The sequence below is a fragment of the Pseudorca crassidens genome, chromosome 19 (genome assembly GCF_039906515.1).
Source record: "Pseudorca crassidens isolate mPseCra1 chromosome 19, mPseCra1.hap1, whole genome shotgun sequence".
Taxonomy (NCBI): domain Eukaryota; kingdom Metazoa; phylum Chordata; class Mammalia; order Artiodactyla; family Delphinidae; genus Pseudorca; species Pseudorca crassidens.
The window spans coordinates 34,508,712-34,531,944 of record NC_090314.1 but is presented as its reverse complement, the minus strand read 5'-3'; the positions used below and the strand labels follow the sequence as shown (position 1 = coordinate 34,531,944).

The following is a 23,233-nucleotide window of genomic DNA, read 5'->3' as shown; positions in this document are numbered from 1 at the left end:
GTAAGGCCTCTAGGTTGGAATTCCAAGATAGATGACTCTTTTTTTTTTTTTTTTTTTTTTTTTTGTGGTTCGCGGGCCTCTCACTATTGTGGCCTCTCCCGCCGCGGAGCACAGGCTCCGGACGCGCAGGCTCAGCGGCCATGGCTCACGGGCCCAGCCGCTCCGCGGCATGTGGGATCTTCCCGGACCGGGGCACGAACCCGTGTCCCCTGCATCGGCAGGCGGACTCCCAACCACTGCGCCACCAGGGAAGCCCAAGATAGATAACTCTTCACCTCCTGTTCCAAACCCAGCACACAGCCCATGTCCTTCTCTGTAAATTCAGAGAAGTTTGAACCATGTGAAGTTGTTGTTCTATAGGTTAAAATAATCAAGTATTGACACTTTTATATAGTTCAGCTCACCAAATATGGTATCTTGGGCAGGTATTAATCCCCATTTTAAATTGCTTATTCATTCATTCATTCACTCATTCAACAAACATTTATAGAGCAAGAGGCTATTTATTAGACCCTGGGATATTATGATGAATGAACCACAGGCTCTACTATGAGTATTTCAGACACCAGTGGGGGACAGAGGGACTCGATAGTCAAAGAAGTTGCCTCAGAGGATGTGAGAAACCATGGGTTGAAGAGTGGTTCCTCCATGAGCTTCTTAAGGACGGGTCTTACTCATGCTGTGTCCCCACACCAAGAAGGGGGCCTAGCACGTAGAAGGTACTTGATAAACAGTCATTGAGGGAAGAACTAAACGAATGAATTTGAACAAGTTCACACATGCAGAGCTGGCTGCCTCTTGAATCAGAATTTTAGAGGTGGATCGAGCCCATCCTTTTACAGAGTGTGAAGCTCAAGCTCAGAGACTTAAACTTTCCAAGGTCCACTGGTGTGGCTGAGAGCGGGGTGGAGTAGGAGAGGTCAGCACCATTGGAAGGAAGATCTTATTACTAAAATTATTCAGAGTTTCTGGCTCATGGTAATAAAAAGCAGGCTTTTGGTGAGTTTTATTATTGTTTTAAAATCCTCCACCTGCAGTGCACCCACTTAGGCCTGCACAGGGCAGACGACTCCCACTTAACCCCCATGCCTTGCTGCGCTACTGCCGAGGCCCACAGCTGGTCAGGGGCAGGTTTCTGACTCCCAGTCTCGTGCTGTTTCACTGTTCCTTGCTGAATTTCAGTGAGGCTTCAGTCCTCACTTAGAACATTTGGAAAAGCCTTGGCATTTGTTTTTATGTAAAGAGGAGGCACAAAGAATTTACTTAGATTCTTAATTTTTCTGTTTCTATTGGAAGTTAGAGTTTGCTAGAAAACCATTAGAAATAACTTTTATTGTATACTGTGTTTTGGTTACCTATTGCTGTCTGACAACAACAACAAAAGCCCAAACTTAGTGACTTAAAATAACAATGTTTTATTATTTCTCATAATTCTGTGGGTCAGGAATAAGACAGGGCTTAACTGAGTGATTCCTCCATTCCATGTGGCACCGGCTGGGATCACCCCCTCGACTGCATTCAGCTGGAGGCTGGGCTGGGCAAGAAGGTCCAAGAAGGCTTCACTTACCTGTCTGGTGCCTTAGGCTCCCCCAGAGGGCCTCTCTCCACGCTTGGCTTTTCATTCACCCAAGCTTCTCTGCAGCATGGCAGCTGGCTTCCCAAGTGAAAGCTGAAGCGGCCAGGCCTCTTAAAAACTAGGACAGTGTCACTTCTGCTGCTTTTCTGTTGGTCAAAGTCATGAAGCCAGCACAGATTCAAGGGGAGGGAAGTAGATTCCAGCTCCCAAATGGCAGGGAGGGAAGGAATTGATGACAGTCATTGTTGGAAGCCACCTACTAGTACATGAGACTATGGGGAAAACGATTACACCGTATTTCAATTGTTCTTTAAAAAGTGTGCCCTGGTTTTCTAGCATAATCAGGAGTAAGGCATTTTCACCTCAATGATTTTTTCAGACAATTGAAATTCATTCTTTTAATTTCTCCATTCTCAAATTTTTAATCATACTGAATGAAAACATTACAAACTTCCCATTATTCTAAATACCTGTTTTGGATATATTCTAAATATATACTGGCCTTTCCTTGGTGACCATGACATTTTTCTGAACATCTGTTATTGTGATGTTCCATGGTACAATGCTGCCGCCACAGAAGAGCCTCTGGAGGTCATATTCCAGAGAGATTATGATCATTTTTATGTATCTTCTCACCTTTAGGCACCTTGCTGCCATCCCCAAATCTCACATTTGTTGCCTTAATAGGTTAGGAAATATAATTAACTAAGTTTGTTAAAATTGGAGTAAGCAGATCCCAAAGTCTTTCTTTTGGATAAAGGGCATAGACTTTCATTTATTTTGCTTCTACTATTTCCGAAGTATTGTGGCCTTTTTTTGTTGTTGTGTTTTATTTTCATAGCATCCCCCTGGTGGATTTAGGTAGATATTATGGTCCCTGTTTTATGGATGAGGAAACTGAAACATAAGGCTCTCTTAGGTTAGTCTGAGCAAAGGTCAGACTAGAACCCAGGGCCTGGGGCTCCTGCCACAAAACCTGCTGCCTTAAATAATATAGGGGAAAGTTTGGGGATTTTTTTAAAAAATAAATTTATTTATTTATGTATGTATTTATTTATTTTTATTTTTGGCTGCGTTGGGTCTTTGTTGCTGCGCGCGGGCTTTCTCTAGTTGCGGCGAGCGGGCTTCTGATTGTGGTGTCATGTTGCGGAGCACGGGCTCTAGGCGTGCGGGCTTCAGTAGTTGTGGCGCTCGGGCTCAGTGGTTGTGGCACTTGGGCTCCAGAGTGCAGTCTCGGCAGTTGTGGCGCACGGGCTTAGCTGCTCCGCGGCATGTGGGATCCTCCCGGACCAGGGCTCGAACCTGTGTCCCCTGCATTGGCAGGCGGATTCTTAACCACTGAGCCACCAGGGAAGTCCAAGTTTGGGGATTTTTGATGTCTATTTTGTCTGCTCCTTCTCCACTTGTGCCCTGTTCAGCCTGGAGTCCTGGGGGCCAACATTTCTATGTATAGGCCTCCAGCTAAGAGATGCGTTACTAGATGTGAAACATGCAAAATGAAATTGTCTTGAGAGGTCTGGTTAGTTCTACACACTTAGCGAGAATGGCTTTAAAAATAGAATGTGAAGGGACTTCCCTTGTGGCCCAGTGGTTAAGAATCCGCCTGCCAATGCAGGGGACACATGTTCGAGCCCTGGTCCGGGAAGATCCCCCATGCCGCGGAGCAACTAAGCCCGTGCGTGCCACAACTACTGAAGCCCGCGCGCCTAGAGCCCATGCTCCACAACAAGAGAAGCCACCACAATGAGAAGCCCGTGCACCGCAACGAAGAGTAGCCCCCACTCACGGCAACTAGAGAAAGCCTGCGCACAGCAACGAAGACCCAACGCAGCCAAAAAAAAAAAAAAAAATATATATATATATATATATATATAGAATGTGAGAGTGAAGGGAAGAGGAATTCCTTCATCAAAGCACTGAAACATGTCTACTGATTTTTAAGCTGCCATCTCTTTGTGGTCCTGGAAAACAGAGCAGAGGTGAACAATTTCAGCCCACTCACGGAGCCAAGGACAGTTTGGAAAGAAACAGGAACCAAAATACCAGCAGGTGGGTTAACATTGTATTGTTCTTTGTGTCACCATGTCTTTAGACTCCCATGTGACCCTGAGGCCACTTAATGATCTTCATATGTCTAGTGACAAAGAGATTGTGAGAGATGGGGCATAGTAACACAGAAACAGATCTTGGCAAGTTCTCTCCGTTGTGTAAGTGAGAATAGTGGTATAATGGAGACTTGCAGGGGACATCAAGTGGCTGGCAGGTTAGCCACACAGAACTCATCAGTTGTCAAAAGTAAAGCATCCTGCCTTTCTGAAACTGCCCAGATTGTGGGTTTTTTGTTTTTTTTTGGTTGCACCGCGCAGCATGTGGGATCTTAGTTCCCCAACCAGGTACTGAACTTGCACCCCCTGCATTGGAAGCACAGATTCTTAACCACTGGACCACCAGGGAAGTCCCCAGATTGTTTTTCTTATAAAAAGAATTGCCAAGTATTCCATGCACCAGTGCTACAGAAACCAAACTATGTGAAAACCAGTGTTGTTCAAAATAAGCATCACTGACTCTGGGGGACAGAAGGAGGGGGTTGAACAGTATCATTGTTACCTTGCGGCCTCTGATTTTTAGCCAGATCAACAAAATGAATTGGTTTCAGCACAAATCACCAGAAGGAGAGTATGCGTATGCTGGGTTTTTAAGAACTTAGGTAAAACAAATTTTATTTTGCATAAGAGGAATTATTATTATTTTTAAATTATTTATTTATTTTGGCTGCATCGGGTCTTAGTTGCGGCATGCGGACTCTTAGTTGCATAATGCAGACACTTAGTTGCGGCATGAGAACTCTTGGTTGTGGCATGTGGACTCTTAGCTGTGGCATGCATGCAGGATCTAGTTCCTGATCAGGGATCGAACCCAGGCCCCCTGCATTGGAAGCACGGAGTCTTACCCACCGGACCACCAGGGCAGTCCCTGCATAGGAGGAATTATTAATGGAGCAATAAATGTTTTTCAAGATAGAGTATTATATCAATTTAGTTTTCCTTTTCTGTGGTTAAGTGGCAACATTAATCCACAGCTTGAAGTCAGTCCTCCTGGAAAGAAAATTTTGTACGTACCCCCAGTGGTGACTAAAACTAATGACAAATTTGCTGTTCCATTCATTTTGGTTAAATATGTACATTAAGGGAGAATCAAGGAAAATGCCCAGACATTTTAGATCAGTGTATTTTACCTTTACAAAGGAAATTAACTGAAGAACCACCTAACTGGCATCAGAGAGTTTAGCAGTCACATCATTGACAGAGGCATATAGGGTGATAGTATAGCCACTGGATGACAAAGCAAAAGCTGTAGTTGTGGCTTCGCCTGCCCAGCTCCACCCTCTTCCCCCAGGAGAACAAAAACTGACTAAAGAAAAGTTTAACACTTTGCTACCAATCCACCTACTCTTTCTGTATGCTTAAAAAAATTGTAATTATATACATGTAGGCAATTTTGTATCCTCAGTTTTTGCTTTATCTTAGAACATGGTTATCCCTTGTTATTAAAAACATCCTGTAAACTTACTTTGAAATTGTTGAATTTCCCCAATTGTTGAATTTTAGGTTGTTTTATTCTTTATTTTTTGTTTTCCTGTTATGAATAGGGCTACAGTGACTTGTCAGTAAATTTTTTTTTTTGTATTTTGAGTTATGTCCTTGATAGATTCTCAGAAGCAGAGTTACTAGCTCAGAGGGTTTGAACATTTTAAAGATTCTTGATAGCTATTGCCAAATTGCTCTTCAAAGAAACTGATTGGATGTGACCTTTCCAATTCAAAAGTCTCTGCACTCTGATCCAGTGGGACAGTGGGGTATTCTGGATAAAAGGGAATTCACATATATGCCATAGATCACACATTTTCAAAGAGTTAGTTTAATAGGTGATAACATATATATTATAATGGAATATTTAGAGGAAAAAGAAACTCCCTTGTTTTGCAGACGAGGAAACCTTGGCCCAGAGAGATTGAAGTTTGCCAAAGTCAGACAGCTAGCCAGTGGCAGGACATGGTCTCGAACTCAGTGAAACTAGGCTGAAGATCTCTGAATGTTCTTCAGAGCCCCTGGTGCCTCAAGACCATCTTTATAAATGTTAGCTATTGTGCTATCACTGATATGCAGGTGTGCATATTACCAGAGGATTCTGATCAAAGGGCAGGAACAGCTACTGAACCTTCACCTATGTTCTGTGGCATCGTGGCAGGGCTCTGCTACAGCCCAAGTAACCAGCATTCTGTCTGGTGCAGCTGTGTTTCAGTTGTGGGTCTTCTACCTCGAGATCTTCTAACCCACTCCTTTTATTTCTTAGCCAGGGAAGGCCTAGAGAGTCCAGTGCCCAAACCAGAACGACACAGCTCAGTGGTGCACTCCTCACTGTGCCAGGCCACCCACAGGGACCACTCACGTCATCCACCCCTGGCCGAGGCTCTTCCAGGTAGAGCCTTGCGGGCGGAACGTTGGGAAGTCTAGTGCTCCCTGGTGGTGGGTCGGAGTCAGTGCAATCTCAGGAACGGCTCAGAGTAATAGGGGACAGTCCTCCGGGTGGGTTGATGGGCTTGGGGTTGTGCCAGGAACTTGAGCAAACTGATGTGTTTGTGTCCACTCACTCCCTTCCTCCAAATCTATGCAATTCAGGATCAGTATGGAATCTGTGTCTTCTAAAATCTGTAACACAAAGTCAAGAAATAATGAAGATGCTGGAGAGATACACTTAAAATGGAAAAGTGAGTATAAAGTCATGGATTCTGTTGAACAAAATGAAATTTAAAGTATCTTTCTAACCTTGTTGTCATCTGTAAGTACACAGCCTGTATTGCATTGTTCTCCCATATTCTTTTCTTTTTAGATCGTTCCATTTTAAAAGCAAGACCTTTCTGATTACACACTGCAGAGAGAAGTGCTTTATTCATTTCTGTACTATATAGGAAATTCTTCTATTTTACATGTGTATACATATATATATATGTATGTGTGCTATATAACACATGCAGTAAAAACACACAATATAGATGTTTAATATATAACATTATTAAGGTAGAGAGCTTGCAGTGTCACTTTCACATATTTTGTGGGCATTATCCTTTTGTATCAGTCTAATCTTGTAAGTGACATTGCAAAAGTAGAGAAAATGGAAGTGAAAACACACATGAACACATACATGCGTACTCCCCAAATATGAGCTCAGCGTGGTCTAGAAAGGCTAGACAGACTCAATGGAATTCCTTCCATGAGTCTCTACAGACTAGGGGCTTCAGATGTCATTTTCTTATAAAATCTTCACAGCAAGAAGGTCCGTCTACAAGTTTCCTGTTACTTTTTACTCTAATTCAGCAAAAAGCACTGTAACTAACTGAAATTCTGCCTTTCCCTTACTCTATCATCAATTCTCTCCTCTGCTTCAGGCCAAGCTAAGGATGATGCAATTCCAAAAACGCAATCATTGTGACAATATGAGCTATAAAATATGACATAACTCTTTAAGAATCTAAAGCTTTTGTTTCCAGCATTCACAGTGATCTTTTAAACGCTGCTTTCTCTTACATCCAGCGGAGGTGAAAGAAATGGCAGAGAAAGCAGCTACTGGGCAGCTGGCAGTACCTCCTTGGCATCCTCAGAGTAGTGTGACTTTAGAAAATGAGGCTGAAAACAGGCCTGATCCCCTGCTGCAGCCCCCCATTAAGGTCCCTGAGCACGTGGATTGGCAGCAAGCTGTAGAGCATCCCAAGAAAAATGATGAGCCAGGAGGAAATGGCAAGTGTGACAAAACAGACAGCAGTGACCGCAGCAGTGACCGCAGCAGTGACCAGCATGGCAGACAGCCAGGGCCTCGAAGTTTCAGCGGTAAGTTCAGTTGGACGAGTCAGGGTAGGTGAGCTCTATCAAGTTGTCAGCTCTCAAAAATAAGTAAACCTCCTAGAATATTTCCTTTGGTCTTCTTTCCTACCTGTCTGGGAATCCTGAATTCCAGGGGAAAGCAGCATACCCTTCTAATCCCACTGTCCTTCAGACAGGTAAAGAAGTCCAGAGATTCATGAGTTTTTCTATTACCAGAGCAGATTCCTTTGTCCAAAGGAAGTAAAATAATCTCCATGCACTGACCCTGGATCTGGGTCTAACCTCACAAAGAATCGAACCTTTTACCTGAAGGCATTGGTGGAAGGCCACTCCATACTGCCCCCTTCTTTGCGTTGCATTTTAAGCCAGAAAAATTCCAGTGGCTCTCAGAGAGTCTATGCCTGAGGAACTTAGAGACAAACGGCATTTACTGTCATCACTTTTAGAGATTTGTAGGTGAAAACTGAAGAGTGTGTATTTCTACCTGGTAATTTGCTTGCAATCAGGGCATGGGATATCGTTTCACAGTTGTTTGCAAATCAAAGGAAGGTACATCTAAATTATTATTTATCTTAGGTAGAAAATCTATTGGTTTGGATTTTTTTGGTATTTAAAATCTGTTCCTTGTCAAGCATCGCTCTTGAATGGGTAGGCAAAAGGGTGGCTGATCCAGGGCCACGTGCTGGGGCCAGACTAGCCTAACAGTCTCCACTTCGATTTGACATATGAAACATGGCCACCCTTGGCAGAATATGCCTACATCTCTTTTCTCATGCCACCCTTCGCCCCTTCCATGCCATTTGAATATCACCAAATGACAATGATTGTGTTATAATTATTAGGTACCAGGCACCTGCCCCCCAGAAAAAATGAGCAGCCAGAGCATGGGGAAGTCCTTCAAGAAAATTCGGATGCACCTGTGGTTGTTGAGCAGTCTTACAGCGTGAGTCATACTGCCTGGAGAGCCAACTTGAACCCAAAGACCTACTAGAACTGAGTTGTCATGTATTATGACATTGAAATAATATCTGTCTTAGTTCTTTTTTGTTGGAGCATGTGCCCTCGTGTCTCTGACATGAAAGAAGAAGTCTTTCCTCCCTGCCTCATACTTTTTTTTTTTTTTTTTTGCGGTATGCAAGCCTCTCACTGTTGTGGCCTCTCCTGCTGCGGAGCACAGGCTCCGGACGCGCAGGCTCAGCGGCCATGGCTCACGGGCCCAGCCGCTCCGCGGCACGTGGGATCCTCCCGGACCGGGGCACGAACCCGTGTCCCCTGCATCGGCAGGCGGACTCTCAACCACTGCGCCACCAGGGAAGCCCTGCCTGATACTTTTTGAGTTAGTTCAACTCAAAGCATTGTGTATATCGGAGCTTGGGGAAAACACAGACAAGTGTTATATTCAGCTCTGACCCTTGAGCTTTCTGTCAAGTTGGCTAGACAAGACCAACTCTTTTTTTTCTTAATTAATTAATTAATTTTTGGCTGTGCTGGGTCTTCGTTGCTGCGCGCAGGCTTTCTCTAGTTGTGGCGAGAGTGGGGTCTACTCTTCGTTTTGGTGTGCGGGCTTCTCAGTGCGGTGACTTCTCTTGTTGCGGAGCACGGGCCCTAGGCACGAGGGCTTCAGTAGTTGTGGCTCGCGGGCTCTAGAGCACAGGCTCAGTGGTTGTGGCGCACGGGCTTAGTTGCTCCACGTCATGTGGGATCTTCCTGGACCAGGGATCGATCCCATGTCCCCTACATTGGCAGGCAGATTCTTAACCACTGCGCCACTAGGGAAGTCCCAAGACTAACTCTTAAAGCACTGTCAGCTACCAAAGCTCGTGACTCAGGTCAGATTGAAGTACAAGGCCAGGGTTGCGATGGGAGTACCTTCACCTGGAATGTCACCTAAGACCCAAATTCAGCTTTCAACTCAGTGGAAGGAAGGTGTTCATGCCTGAAACCTCTGCCTCAGCAAGATCTCTGGGATACAGTCATATCCTAGCATTTGCATTGGGGTTACAGCCTTGCTTCCGGGATTTAGTGCATTCTTCAGGCATGCAGTTGGGCCATAGTCCAGCCAGAGCAAGGAACCAGAATTTTTGTAATCACCATTGACGTGGGCCCAGGATCATTTAAAGAATATAAACAGCAGCTGAGAATGAAACAATGTAAAAAGCCAGGTGTGATAACATTAGAGGTCTTTTGAAGAACATACTATTGTAGTAATCATAGCACACAAACTGTTCACAGGACAATTTATTCTTTCTCCCATGTGAGGGCTGGAAGGATGTGCCACATTCAGCATACTGGCTTGGCTGGGAAGCATCTCTGTCAGGGAAGTGGGGAATGTATGGGAGGCCAAGCTTGTCTGAGAAATTTCAGTTTGACAGGAGAGGTTGAGGAAAGCAGCTGCTAAGTGCACAGAGGAGGAAGTATGGCAAAAGCAATGTCCAAGGAAATAAACCACAAAACCTCTGCAAAGGGATGACTGAAGATGAGGAAAGGAGCCAGTTGTCTGGCCATGTGGTGATCAGGGCCTGAATGTAGAGAAAGAGCAAAAAAGGAAGGGGCAGAGTGGAGATGCTGAAGAAATAACTTACTTTATTTTGTTTTTATTGTTGAGATTGCATTGCTATTTTTAAAATCATGCTTCTTTTTTTTATTTATAAATTTATTTAATTAATTTATTTATTTTTGGCTGTGTTGGGTCTTTGTTGCTGCACACGGGCTTTTTCTAGTTGCGGAGAGCGGGGGCTGCTCTTCGTTGCGGTGCGCAGGCTTCTCACTGTGGTGGCTTCTCTTGTTGTGGAGCACGGGCTCCAGGCATGCAGGCTCTGTAGTTGTGGCTCACGGGCTCTAGAGTGCAGGCTCAGTAGTTGTGGCACACGGGCTTAGTTGCTCCGCGGCATGTGGGATCTTCCTGGACCAGGGCTCGAACCTGTGTCCCCTGCATTGGCGGATTCTTAACCACTGCACCACCAGGGAAGCCCCAAAATCATGCTTCTTCACTTGCCTTTAAACGGGAATACCTGAGGGAGTCCCAGTTCTGAGCAGCCTCAGCCTGGAGGACAATGCCAACACATGGACTGTATCTAGGCTCTTGAGGATCAGGGTGTTTAAATTCAGTCCCCAGCTTGAGTTGTCTAGGGACTTTTTTCTTCCTGTGAATTTTAGAGCAAAAAGGTCACCCAACCTCCCCCCACTTCCACTGTGCAGGTAAGGATGTTGAGATTCAGGACTGTCATTTGTCACATTTGCTCCAGGGGGTTCACAGCTCACAGTGGGGAAGGAGGGCCTGCTCCAGGGGGTCACAGCTCACAGTGGGGAAGGAGGGCCAGAGGTGCAAGTAGGCAGGAAGGTCTCAGAGAGTGTCACCCCGACCACAGAGTAATTTTTGATACCCCATCATTAACACTGCATCCAGCTGTAAAGGGATTTGTTTACAATAAACACCAACTTAAAAGTGATTTCCTACCTTATTAATAGGATCAGTCCGTGCAACCAACTTGTTCACCAGAGTCTTCTGAAGACATAACAGATGAAGTTTTAACTCCAGACCATGAATATTTTTACTCCTCAACTGCTCAAGAAAACTTGGCTCTAGAGGTAAAAAAATTTTTTTTAATAAATTTATTTATTTGTTTGTTTTTATTTTTGGCTGCATTGGGTCTTCGTTGCTGTGCGTGGGCTTTCTCTAGTTGAGGTGAGCAGGGGCTACTCTTCATTGTGGTGCCCAGGCTTCTCATTGCGGTGGCTTCTCTTGTTGTGGAGCATGGGCTCTAGGCATGAGGGCTTCAGTAGTTGTGGCTTGCGGGCTCTTGAGCACAGGCTCAGTAGTTGTGGTGCACAGGCTTAGCTGCTCCACGGCATGTGGGATCTTCCCGGACCAGGGCTTGAACTTGTGTCCCTTGCATTGGCAGGCGTATTCTCAACCACTGTACCACCAGGGAAGCCCCTAGAGGTAAAAATTTACAGTTCAGGATAAAGTACATCTTCAGCTTTTCTGTTGCCTTATTCCTTTAAAATTATTTTTATTAAGAAAAATAGCTTACACATAAAAGTATATAATGTCAATTTATCAGTGTTTTTGTGTGTTTTGAAAAAACGTGAAAAATAAGATTTTTGATAATGAAGGTCATAAGCAATTTCTCCCAAAATTGTGGCTCCTGCATTTGTACAGCACTTTGTACTTCTTTTTTCAAAACACTTTCCTTCATGTTACCCAATTCACACATCCTTCCTGAAGGGAAGAGAAGGCAGCCTGCTGTTATTCCTCTGTGTGAAGAACTGGCAAACGCAGATGTAGGGAATTAGCCCTGGCCTGGCCAGATTTAGTGGTGAGAGAGCCAGGAATAGAGTCACAGTGTCAGCAGTGAATGTGAGGCTGTCCAGTACACAGGGCTTTCTCTGGGATCTGCTTAGCTTTTGCAAGAACCTGTTTGTACAGAATATTTTCATTTATAAAATGAAACTTATTGGATTCTCTTATTTACTTATGTTATTTTTACCTCACCTGTCCCCTAACCTGCCACTTTTGGGGGTTCTTTTACCAATATGGAAGGTACGGAAGAGGAAAGAGAGGATTGTACATGTCAGTCACAGCATTTGACTGACAAGAAGAACTCAGTGATGCATCAAAACGCGTAGTTTCCACTTGTTGGCGCTTCTGAAAACTCAATTAGAGCAATTTTCCATTATTAATCCTTTAAACATTCTTGGTTTTACGGTGGACTGGGACATTAAGAAAATCTTTAATAGAAATGTATAAAGTATATATACATACATATGTATATACATGTAACATACATATGTATATACATGTAACATGTAGATGTATATAAAAAGTATAACGGAGAAGACTACACACGTCTTTAGTGTACAGCTCATGAAATTTTACATGCTGAACACACTCATGTAGCCAGCACCCAAATCAAGAAATAGACCATTCTTGATCCCCCAAAAGACCTCCTTGTGTTTCCTCCCACTCCCTGCCTCCCCTCAAAGGAACCAGTGTTCTGACTGGTCACCCCATAGAGTAGCTTTGCAGTCTGGGCCGTTTTTCCTACCTTCTTTGGCTTTTCTGATAAAGCTCCCAGGAATCAAAACATCTTTGTTGGAAGGTTGTGGTGAGGAGGGGATGATGAAGGGGAAAGTCACCCGATTCCACCTCAGAATGGGAGGTGGGGGAGGGCTTGTTGTTGAGGAAGAACACATAGTACAAATAAGTTCTTAATGTCTGTGATGAACGTTTGTTCTTTTTCTATAGAAGATGTAGGAACCTTATGAAGATTTTCAAGGTTTAAGAACATCAAGAAATTCTCTCTCCACCTTCTGATGATATGTCTGCCTCCAGTGACCCTCCTTTCTTTGCTCTTTCATTCTTTTGCAGACCTCAAGTCCCATTGAAGAAGACTTTGAAGGAATACAACATGCTTGTGCCCGACCTCAAGCCTCTGGTAATAAGCCCTCAGGGCAGATTCCTTTGAGAGTCCCTCATCTTTACTTTCTGTCAGATCACACATGTTTAGAGCTGGAAAGGTCCTTAGAAATAACCTTCCAGGCCTTTCATTTTACAGATGAGAAAACTTAGGCTCAGTGATTTCCCCTGCCCCTCACTAGTCTCATGACATCCATACATCATGTTATTTCTACCTCCCCTTGCATTCTTATAGCATACGTTATAGCAGTTGCTTCTTCTTCTATTTTCCCCCTGTAGTCTCTTTCCCTAGATTTCAGGCTCTTTTGTGGCACATAGCATGTGTTCAGTTATCTTTGCTGAGCTGACCTGAGGGATTGACCTAGGCCACACAGCTAGTTATTGACACAGCGACAACCAGAACTAGGTTTCCATGTCCTTTTCTTCCCCAAAAGGCAGAGTTCCACCATCATTTTCCTTTGGTTGCTTGGCATCTTAGCAAAGGGTTAATAATAGCCAACAGTACAGTGAATATAATGTCCTTCCCTTGGGAGGCCTTGGGTTCTCTATAGCTTAGCAACTGCTTCCCGTTACATGGTAAATTAACCTTGGATCAGCAGCTGGGGTGTGACACAAGACAAGATACAAGTGAACCACAGGTTCTGATACAGGCATTTTAAAAATTGTGCACTTTCGCTCTTTTAAGGTATGCAACCATCCATTTTTAAAACCAAGGTTATCCACCTACTAAGCCATGTAGCTCGGTCCAGGGTCGTGTCTCAACAGTCTGAACCCGGGCTGGGTGGGTTTAGGTTCCGACCATACTCCCTTCCTCCTGCTGCATACTCCAGCTGCCATCTCTAACCTGATGCAGGCCCCCGTCACAGGCACAAGCATTTTAAGAAGCTGTAAGCTTTTAGATGAACAGTTAAATTCTCAGGACAATATGTATTTAAAGTTCCCAAACCTGGGTCTCTGGCCACCCAGCTCTTTCTGTGGAGCCTCTGCCCATGATCACTTTCTGTGTGAGCCTGACCTGTACATGGCCACTTCACTAGTGTTTGGAAGAGAGTTGAGTAGGATAGAGAAGTTATGGGGCAGGCAGGTCAGAAAACCAGGGCTAGTTGGATACAAACATCTAAAGTACATGTAGAAGCCTCTGATTTCTACTCTGTTTCCTCCTTTTAGCCCTTCTCCTCCCCCTTTTTCACTAGGGCTCTGATATATCAATATATCCTCTCCATACCAGGCAATACAACAGGGATAAAAGTTGCATACATGCTGGGTTCCAAGCCCAGTTCTGCCACTGATTTTTTTTGTGCATTACCTTGGGCATGTCACTCCACCTGAGGGCCCCACTTTCCCTCCATGTAAAGTAAAGGAGAAAGTTACACTCTAAAATCTCTAAGTTCCCCTCCAGGTCTAAATTGTGCTTATTAGGAATTCATTTATGCTTTCCAGGTGTTTACGCTTTCTAGGCATTTGAAAAGGGGTGGAAAGAAGAAGAACCCCTAGGCTTCTCTACTGGTGGGGTTTCAGAGTAGCTTGGCTTCTGCTGAAGGTGGCACTTTTATAGTGGGCCTACCAGACTACCTCCTGGACCTAAGGAATGGCAGGCGGATCATGAGCATTTGCCAGCGGGGCAGGCTGGTCTGTCTGTCCTCTTCTCTATAAACCAGAGCTATGTAATGGTGGAAAGGAAAATGGATACTGGCCCCGTGTGTCCAGAGGCCTTACTAAGAGCTGGGGAGGAGTGACTTCAGATGCTTGAGGCCAACGAGAACAGAAGACAGTTGAATTAGCTCCTTAGTACTCAAGACCCCATCCCCACTCATTAAGTGGTGTTTGGTGGCCAAGAGACACAGTTAATGTTCTGGGAATGCCCAGAACATTGGTCTTTTCTTTTCATTTTCTTAAAATTTTCATTTATTTATTTAATTTTATTTATTTTTGGCTGCACTGGGTCTTTGTTGCTGCACGCAGGCTTTTCTCTAGTTGTGGCGAGCAGGGGCTACTCTTCCTTGTGGTGCACGGGCTTCTTATTGCAGTGGCTTCTCTTGTTGCGGAGCACGGGCTCTAGGCGTGTGGGCTTCCGTAGTTGTGGCACGGGGGCTCACTAGTTGTGGTGCAGGGGCTTAGTTGCTCTTAGTTGCTCTTAGTGGTCTTTTCTATTTGGAATCTTTAGTGAACAAACAGTTCTTGGTTTCAACGCCCCCTGGTGTCTGTTGACAGGAACCAGGTCAGTTTGCCTTCCTGAAAAGACAAAACAACATTTGTCTCCAGAAATAACTGTGCAGTTATAACTGAAAGGCCAGTAAATGGCTTGATTGTATTCTGAGAGTCAGAATATAGTTCTCCCCTCTGAGCAAGGGAAATAAACTTTCAGAGCAAAAACCTCTTCTACAGTGCTCACTCCAAACCCAACTAGGAAGCACTCTGTTTATGTAGATTATTTCTTATTCTGGATCAGACCAAGGAAAATTCTCGAGAATGAAAGTAATCATCTGGGTTGGCAAAAATTCACTAAAAAATGCATGTACTTTATTCTTTCAGGTGAAGAAAAGTTCCAAATGAGAAAAAACCTTGGAAAGAAAGCTGAAATTTTGACCAGGTCTCAATTCCAACCTATACAAAGGTATATGCTATTATTATTTTTTTTATTTTTACTTTTTTTGCGGTACGCGGGCCTCTCACTACTGCGGCCTCTCCCGTTGCGGAGCACAGCCTCCGGACGCGCAGGCTCGGTGGCCATGGCTCACGGGCCCAGCCGCTCCGCGGCATGTGGGATCTTCCCGGACTGGGGCACGAACCCGCGTCCCCTGCATCGGCAGGCGGACTCTCAACCACTGCGCCACCAGGGAAGCCCCCTATGCTATTATTTTATTCACAGTTTCAGACTCAAAGAAGTAATGTTATTTGATGGTAATGCCCCATATTTACATGTTGCTCTTCTTCAAATATAATAGCCACCATGTTATAACAGTAAGCTTTGGGCAGCTTAGCTTTGTGAGGACTTGTTCAGCAGAATTGTGAGGCGTCGTGAAAAGGAGTTGTTATCTGTATTCAGATCCTGACTCTGCTTTTCTAACTTGGTCAGATTTCTCAACCCCTCTCTTCTAGCTCCCCATTTGTAAAATAGCAATAAGAATCATCACTGGACATATTGTTAATTGAAAAAAATGCACAACAGTGTATGTAATTTAATACCATCTGTGTAAAAATGAGAGGGAAGGGAGATACCTATAATCCTTGTAGTGTGTCGACATTTCTGGACGTCTATACAGTGGTTAACTCTAGAGAGAGAGTCCAGAGGTTTTTCTTTTATTCTTATAACCTTCTTTGCTGTTGGAATGTTCCACCATGGGTGCATACTACTTTTGAAAGAAAAAGCTACTTTGTTTTTTTTTACTTTTACAAATGAGAAAGAGAAATTCCATCTGGTTAAGGAAAGTTTCTGTAGACAACATTGAGTTTTATTTTTTCACCTCTCTTAAATAATATATTTTCAATTCTATTGAATAAATGGAAGATTCTAAATTCAAAAAAGAAAAGAATTCTTACTGGGAATGTTGACATAGAGATTAAAAGTAATAATATGACTTCTGGGCATTTACCCAGAGAAATGAAGAATTACGTTTACATGAAAACACATACATGGGACTTCCCTGGTGGTCCAGTGGTAAAGAATCCGCCTTCCAATGCAGGGAACATGGGCTCCATACCTGGTCAGGGAACTAAGATCCCACATGCGGCGGGGCAACTAAGCCCACGTGCCACAATGACTGAGCTTGTGCACCTCAACGAGAGAGCCCGCGTGCTGCAAACTACAGAGCGCATACGCTCTGGAGCCTGCGCACCACGACTGGAGAGAGAAAAACCGCATGCCACAACTAGAGAGAAGCCCGCACACTGCAATGAAGAGCCTGCATGCTGCAACTAAGACCCGATGCAGCCAAAAAACAAATAAATAAATAAATATTTTAAAAACCCAACACATACATGAATGTTTATAGAAACTTTATTCATAATAGCCAAAATCTGGAAACCCAGATGTTATCTAACAAGTGAATGGTTTAATGGACTGTGTTACATCCATACCATGGAATGCTCCTCAGCAATAAAAAAGCATGAACTGTTGGTACATGCAGCAACTGGGACAAGTCTCCAGAGAATTATGCTGAGTGGAAAAAGCAACCCCTGCAAAGTTATTTACTATATGATTCTACATTTATACCATTCTTGAAATGATAAAATTGTAGAAATAAAGACTAAATGAGTGGTTTCTAGGGGTTAAGAAAGCGATGGGAGTGGGGGGGAAATGGACATGGCTATAAAAGGGCAACGTGAGGGGTCCTTGTGGTGGAAATGTTCTGTATCTTGACTGTATCAATGTTGATATCTTGGTTATGATATTGCTCAATAGATTTGCAAGATGTCACCATTGAGGGAAGCTGGGTAAAGTGTATTTCTTAAAACTGCATGTGGACTTCCCTGGTGGTGCAGTGGTTAAGAATCCGCCTGCTAATGCAGGGGACACAGGTTCGAGCCCTGGTCTGGGAAGATCCCACATGCCACGGAGCAACTAGGCCCGTGTGCCACAACTACTTGAGCCTGCGCTCTAGAGCCCATGCTCCTCAACAAGAGAAGCCACCGCAATGAGAAGCCCGTGTACCGCAAGGAAGAGTAGCCCCCGCTCGCTGCGACTAGAGAAAGCCAGAGTGCAGCAACAAAGACCCAACGCAGCCATAGATTAAAAAAAAAAAGAAAAAGAACTGCATGTGAATATACATACAGTTATTTCAAAATAAAAAGATTAATTCAAAAACTAATAACAGAGATGAAGTGCCTGGTACAATAGCATTCAATTTACTTTCTCTTTTCTGGACCTCAGTTTCCTTATCTATAATAATGATAGCTAGTATTTCCTAAGTAGTGACAATATGCCAGGTACTCTGTTTTGTCAAATCTGATTCATATAACAACCCTCTCATTTTGCCAATACAGAAAGCAGAGGGTTTTTTCCTTAGGTTGTACAGTTAGTAAGTAGCTATATCATTAGGATAGGCTAGATTATGTTATGTAACACACAACCCCCAGATTTTAGTGGCTTAAAGCAACAAAAATTTATTTTGTGCTCGTGCTCCACGTCCATCACCAGGAGTGTTCTGTGCTACTCTACCTTCCATCAGAAATCCACACTGAGGGAGACTCCGTCTTTGTGCTTCCTTTCTTACTGAGGCAGGAAAAAAGGGAACATGGTGAATTGTGCACTAGGCTTTTAAAGTTTCTGCCCCAAAGTGAATCACATCACTTTCACTTGCATTTCACTGGTTAAAACAAGTCATATGGCCATTTATGTAAATTAGGAGGGCCAGAAAGTACTGTCCTACATTGTGCTTAGCAGGAGAAACAAATATTTAGTGAACAGAATTAATAGTCACAACTCAATCCAAAATCCATGCTCTTTCCTTTATACCATTGGTCTCACAGGATTGTGCAAAGATTAAAAACGTGGAAACATTTGGAAGGATTTAGCATGGGATCTGGCTTATAGTTTGTGTTTGAATATTGAAAATGAATCTTAAATATTGGTTAAAGTAGAAGCAGGTCAAGTTTGTCTTCAGAATTCTTTTCTGGCCATTTTTTGGCACAAGCCTCTCTTGGCCTCCCCTGATACTCCATGCCAAGAAGCTGTTTCACAGTTGGTAAGACCCCATGGCTGTGCCCTTTGCTCCATCATCCATCCACAGCAAAGTTCCCATGCTCTGTTGATTTCCTCAGGAGCTTGCTCAGCCAGTAGCATCGTTGGCTGATTTCAGATGGGCTGACCCTTAGAGAGTATTTATTCAGCCTCTGAAGAGGAAACAGATACCCAGACATCCCTGAGAACATGTGGCTAGTCAGTAGCAGAGCCAGGATCAGAACCCTCACTTTCCACTTTGAGCTTAGTGCCCTTCCAGCTGCCTCTCACACTGGGCCAGTAACTGGTGCCTTGTACCACGATATTGCACTCTGCTGACAGGGGATTTACATAGTTTTCTCACTTTCTCTCTTACAGTATTGAAGACGAACAAGAGGAGACATTAAAGGAGTCACCAAAGGAAATGGAAGAGAAAGACATGTATGGCCACCAAAAGTTGCCTAAGGATTCTGTGCAAAGTCTTGGTTTTAGGGGAAGAGTATTTCCTTGTTTGTAGGAGTCTGTGTTCTTCCCATTTTTATGTATACATTTAATGTGAGCCTGTTTCTTCTTTCACCAAAAAACTGTTGTGATGAGTGATCTAAATTAACAGCATCTTAATCAAGGAAACACAGGGATAAGAAGAATAGAAGTTATACTTGAGGTAGATTAAATCTGTTTGCCACATAAATAGACTTTCACCTATGGAATTTATTTTTAGCTGCTGAGATATGTTTAAAGTTAGTATCTCTTTTTAAGATATTCTCTAATATTCTCTTTAAGATATCTTACATATCTTATAGATATCTTATGGATATTCTAAGATATTCTCTGATTTTGGCCACTTGCCAAATAAAGATTTTTGTGAAGAGCATCTTTAAAAAGTACCTCTTAGGAATATAGTGTTTGATTTTTGTAAACATCTCCCAATTACTCTGTGCTTTTAATTCTTTAGATCACTGACAGACATTCAAGACCTGTCTAGTATCTCCTATGAACAAGGCAGTTCTTTTAAGGACGTCTTATGCAAAACACCCAAAATAAACCACGCACCTACTAGTGTCAGCACTCCGCTCAGCCCAGGTAATAACTCGCAGGGGGATGTTCTGGGAAAGGGACTAACAGCCCCTGCCTCGCTGGCTATGGGAAGCCAGGCTGCAGGAGCAGACCCACAGTGTTTTCTCACAGTACAGAGGGGTTTCTTTAGGGTCAGAGCTGAAGGGGATAATCTCATGGGAGGCCAGGTAGCTGTGGTGGTGGTGATTAACCAGCTATAAGGAGATTTTTAAACTCTAGCGATAGAGACATGCAAATGCAGCGTCTACTTTGTACTTGAAGCACTGTTGAATTTAGTGCAAATACATTGGATTCTCTAGAGTTAGTAACTTAAAACAGTACCTTGTGCTTAAACATACATAGCTCTGGGTCCTGCAACTGCATACAGCCAGCATCAAATATCCTCTCTCTAGTGTCCTTTTTTCCAGTATATTTGTGGTTCAAATAATCTCCCTGTAGTCTCTCCCAAGTTTAGAGACTATCATCAGTGATCAGTGATTATTTCAGTTATTGACAATTTGGAAAATCCCTGTTCCAGGTATAGAGTTTTGTGGGGGCTTCTTTTTGTTGTTTTTAAATAATGTAAAGGATTCAGACACTAACTGCCCTCTTTTCTACAACAGGGTCAATTTCTTCAGCTTCTAGTCAGTATAAGGACTGTCTTGAAAGTATCACGTTTCAGGTTAAAACAGGGTCTACCTCGTTCTGGAAGAGTCAAGAATCTATTCAAACTTTGTCTGATAAATTTACAACTGTCCGAGAGAAAGCAAAGAGCCTAGACTCCCTTCTTACTTCCTCTGAAACTCTTCCTTCAAGACTGACTAATCTCGTAAGTATACTGACTCTGCGCTGCACACTCTTGGAGTGAGTCCAAAGGCGTCAGTGATCCAAAAGGCCAAGATTTCTCCGTGTCTGTTTTACGAAGAAAGCAAGAAATAAGCTGGATCCTCTCCAGGCTTCCCTGGGGCTCCTCTCTGAGTCTGTATTGTAGAATGGATCCTGGGTTTTTGTGCCCTCTTTTTTCCCCCAGAGATAATGTTTGTCGATTTCTCGAAAGATCCGTCTGCTGCGATAGCTTATGATGCATTGTTCATCTGCATTGTTCTTTCTACCTAACCATGTCTTACATACTAAGAGGAGGCTTGAGTTCTGCTTCCTTCTTGACGCCTCCTCTGGTTAGTTCTCTGAGAGTTTCGATTGATCTCTACCTTTTCTGAACTCCTGAACCAATAATCTGCAGTAAAAACACTTAATGGTACCTTCTCCTTGCTTCCTTCCCCTCCCCGTGCTGTTTGTTTGTTGGTTTCCTTTCTCTCTCTCCCTCATACTTCATATGTGTAGTCTCTTCAAGAAAACTGAAAGTTCCTTACTTGGTTCTGCTCATTAAAAACCTGTTGACTGACCTTTCTGTAGGCAGATTGATTACTTGTTTGGCCCTCAGTGAAAAATCGACTGTCATCTTCTCTGGGCATTTGACTCACAAAAGGTCTCACTCTGAAGTAGGGAAATAAAGAATTTTATGCTCTTGTTCAACAAACTGTTAATGGGGCAGGTTCTAAGTGCCAGGCACTATGCCAGGCCCTTTTCTAGGCATAGTGACTAGGAAAGTCCGCGCCCTGAAGGAGCTCACTGCCTGTTGAGAAAGACTGGCAGGATGTAACACAGAGGTAAAAACTGAGCGCTGTGGAGGCAAAGGGGGTGGGAAGGCTTCCGAGAGGAGATAACGTTTGAATGTTTGACTCAGTCAACAAAACAAGTAGCTTCTTCCATCAGTGATACACGAGATTAATCTTGGAAATGACTGAGCTTAACAGGCCTTTTTAGCTTAATACACGTGTCGGTTACCATGTTTATGTCTTACTTGTAGAAAAGATTGCCTGCATTTACTGGGGCTGGTTCCTCCAGCATTGCCAAGGCACCTGACACATCATCCCGTGCCACTCAGAGGAGGAGCCTGCCAAAAGGTACCCTGTGTTTAATATTAAAATACAAGTTCATAATCGTAAACCAGTTTAAGGGAGACTTCATCTCTTCTTTGATGGCTATAGCAGATTCAAACAAAAATGCTAATTTCCCCTGACTATAAAAGTAAAACATGCTCATTATAGAAAACTTAGAGAATACAGACGAGCTTAAAAGAGAAAACCACGACCATTCTACCATTATTTTTTTTTAAGTTTTTTTTGATGTGGACCATTTTTAAAGTCTTTATTGAATTTGTTACAATATGGCTTCTGTTTTATGTTTTGGTTTTTTGGCCTCGAGGCATGTGGGATCTTAGCTCCCCAACCAGGGATTAAACCTGCACCCCCTGCATTAGAAGGCGAAGTCTTAACCACTGGACTGCCAGGGAAGTCCCTCTACCATCATTTTTTAACCTCTTGTAGTATTTTGGTATATGTATATATATACACAGCCCCCAAATATATATAAAAGAATATATATATATATATATTTGGGGGCTGTATATATATATATATATATATATTCTTTTTCTTAGCATAGTTGAGATCATATAGTGTATCAGCTCTGGCCTGCTTCTTTTTCTTTAATGATATATTTTAGGATTTCTACTTGTCAGTAAAAATTATTCATAAATATATGTGATGGCTGCATAGTAGTCCATTCTACTTATGTTGCTTAACCATGCCCTTATGTTGAAGATTTATGTTGTTTTCCAACTTTTGCTCTTTGTACAGAAATCTTTATCTGAACCTCTGATCTTGTCCTTAGGATAGAGTCTTAGAAGACAATTTCCAGATCAAAGGGTATGAGAGCGTTAACAGCTGTTGAGGTGTAATTGCCTTTGCTCCATTAATCTTATTGTCTTGTGTCTTTGGTACAACTCAGAATTTCCCTCGGGGGATAGAGATATTGTGAACTATGCTGAGGGGTTTTGGTTAATGTTATAATTGAGCCCTTACGTGAAGGCCCAGAGTATGGTCTCCCATATCCCCTGGCCTGATAATCTGTAGAGAAAGGCCTCCCACTTTTTCATTTTGACGGGTCTAGAGCTTCTATATCCCTCCAGCAGTCTTGGTCCAAATTGGAACCCCGGCCTCTTAGTAAGAATTTATACCTCACCTCCCTCAAATATCCTTGGGGAGGGGCACAGATCAAGTGGTACTGAGGTGAGGTGTGATGTAGGAAAGGGTTTAGAGTAAAAGGGAGAGAAAAGCCTTTCACATATGAAGTCTCAATTAGGACCGTTAATATAAGAGGTTTTCTCCCCATCTTAGCTTGTTTCATCATTGAGAAATCCTAAGTCACATCCACGTCGAAGCCTCGAAAACCTAGTTCAGGTCTAGGAAGGCAGTAAGTCACTTTCTCCTTTATCTTTTTTAAGAACTAGTAGAAGCCATCTCGCAACATCACATTGATGAGCTGCCACCACCACCTCAGGAGCTGCTTGACGAAATCGGTAAGGCATGCTCAATGCAGAATATACTCCATGGCCCTGCTTCTTATGGTCACTGACCACATATGGTTCTTTGTCTCAGGTGAGAGCACTAGTACCGCAGGCCCTATAAAGGTTTGATTGAATGTACAGAATTCTGGAAGAGACCGTTTTCCAATAAAATGGGCCTCAGACTACTACTGAAGCCTGGCCAGGATAATTGGTCTGTGTCTGTTGTCATTTTGTT

At 43.2% G+C, this 23,233-nt stretch overlaps 1 protein-coding gene across 8 annotated transcripts in view; it reads left to right on the top strand.

Moving 5' to 3' along the window:
- The window catches only part of TEX14 (testis expressed 14, intercellular bridge forming factor), a 78,513-nt gene that overhangs the window by 43,476 nt on the left and 11,804 nt on the right, over nucleotides 1-23,233 (top strand). For 7 of the 8 annotated variants that reach the window (XM_067717086.1, XM_067717083.1, XM_067717087.1 and 4 more), the window contains 13 exons: nucleotides 3,519-3,625; nucleotides 5,930-6,055; nucleotides 6,256-6,344; nucleotides 7,168-7,461; nucleotides 8,298-8,398; nucleotides 10,924-11,043; nucleotides 12,827-12,893; nucleotides 15,407-15,488; nucleotides 18,912-18,974; nucleotides 19,489-19,616; nucleotides 20,213-20,418; nucleotides 21,457-21,553; nucleotides 22,936-23,010. In XM_067717086.1, coding sequence (XP_067573187.1) covers nucleotides 3,519-3,625; nucleotides 5,930-6,055; nucleotides 6,256-6,344; nucleotides 7,168-7,461; nucleotides 8,298-8,398; nucleotides 10,924-11,043; nucleotides 12,827-12,893; nucleotides 15,407-15,488; nucleotides 18,912-18,974; nucleotides 19,489-19,616; nucleotides 20,213-20,418; nucleotides 21,457-21,553; nucleotides 22,936-23,010 — 1,555 coding nt within the window. The remainder of the gene's footprint in view (nucleotides 1-3,518; nucleotides 3,626-5,929; nucleotides 6,056-6,255; nucleotides 6,345-7,167; nucleotides 7,462-8,297; nucleotides 8,399-10,923; nucleotides 11,044-12,826; nucleotides 12,894-15,406; nucleotides 15,489-18,911; nucleotides 18,975-19,488; nucleotides 19,617-20,212; nucleotides 20,419-21,456; nucleotides 21,554-22,935; nucleotides 23,011-23,233) is intronic. The other variant, XM_067717088.1, reaches the window with a different exon arrangement.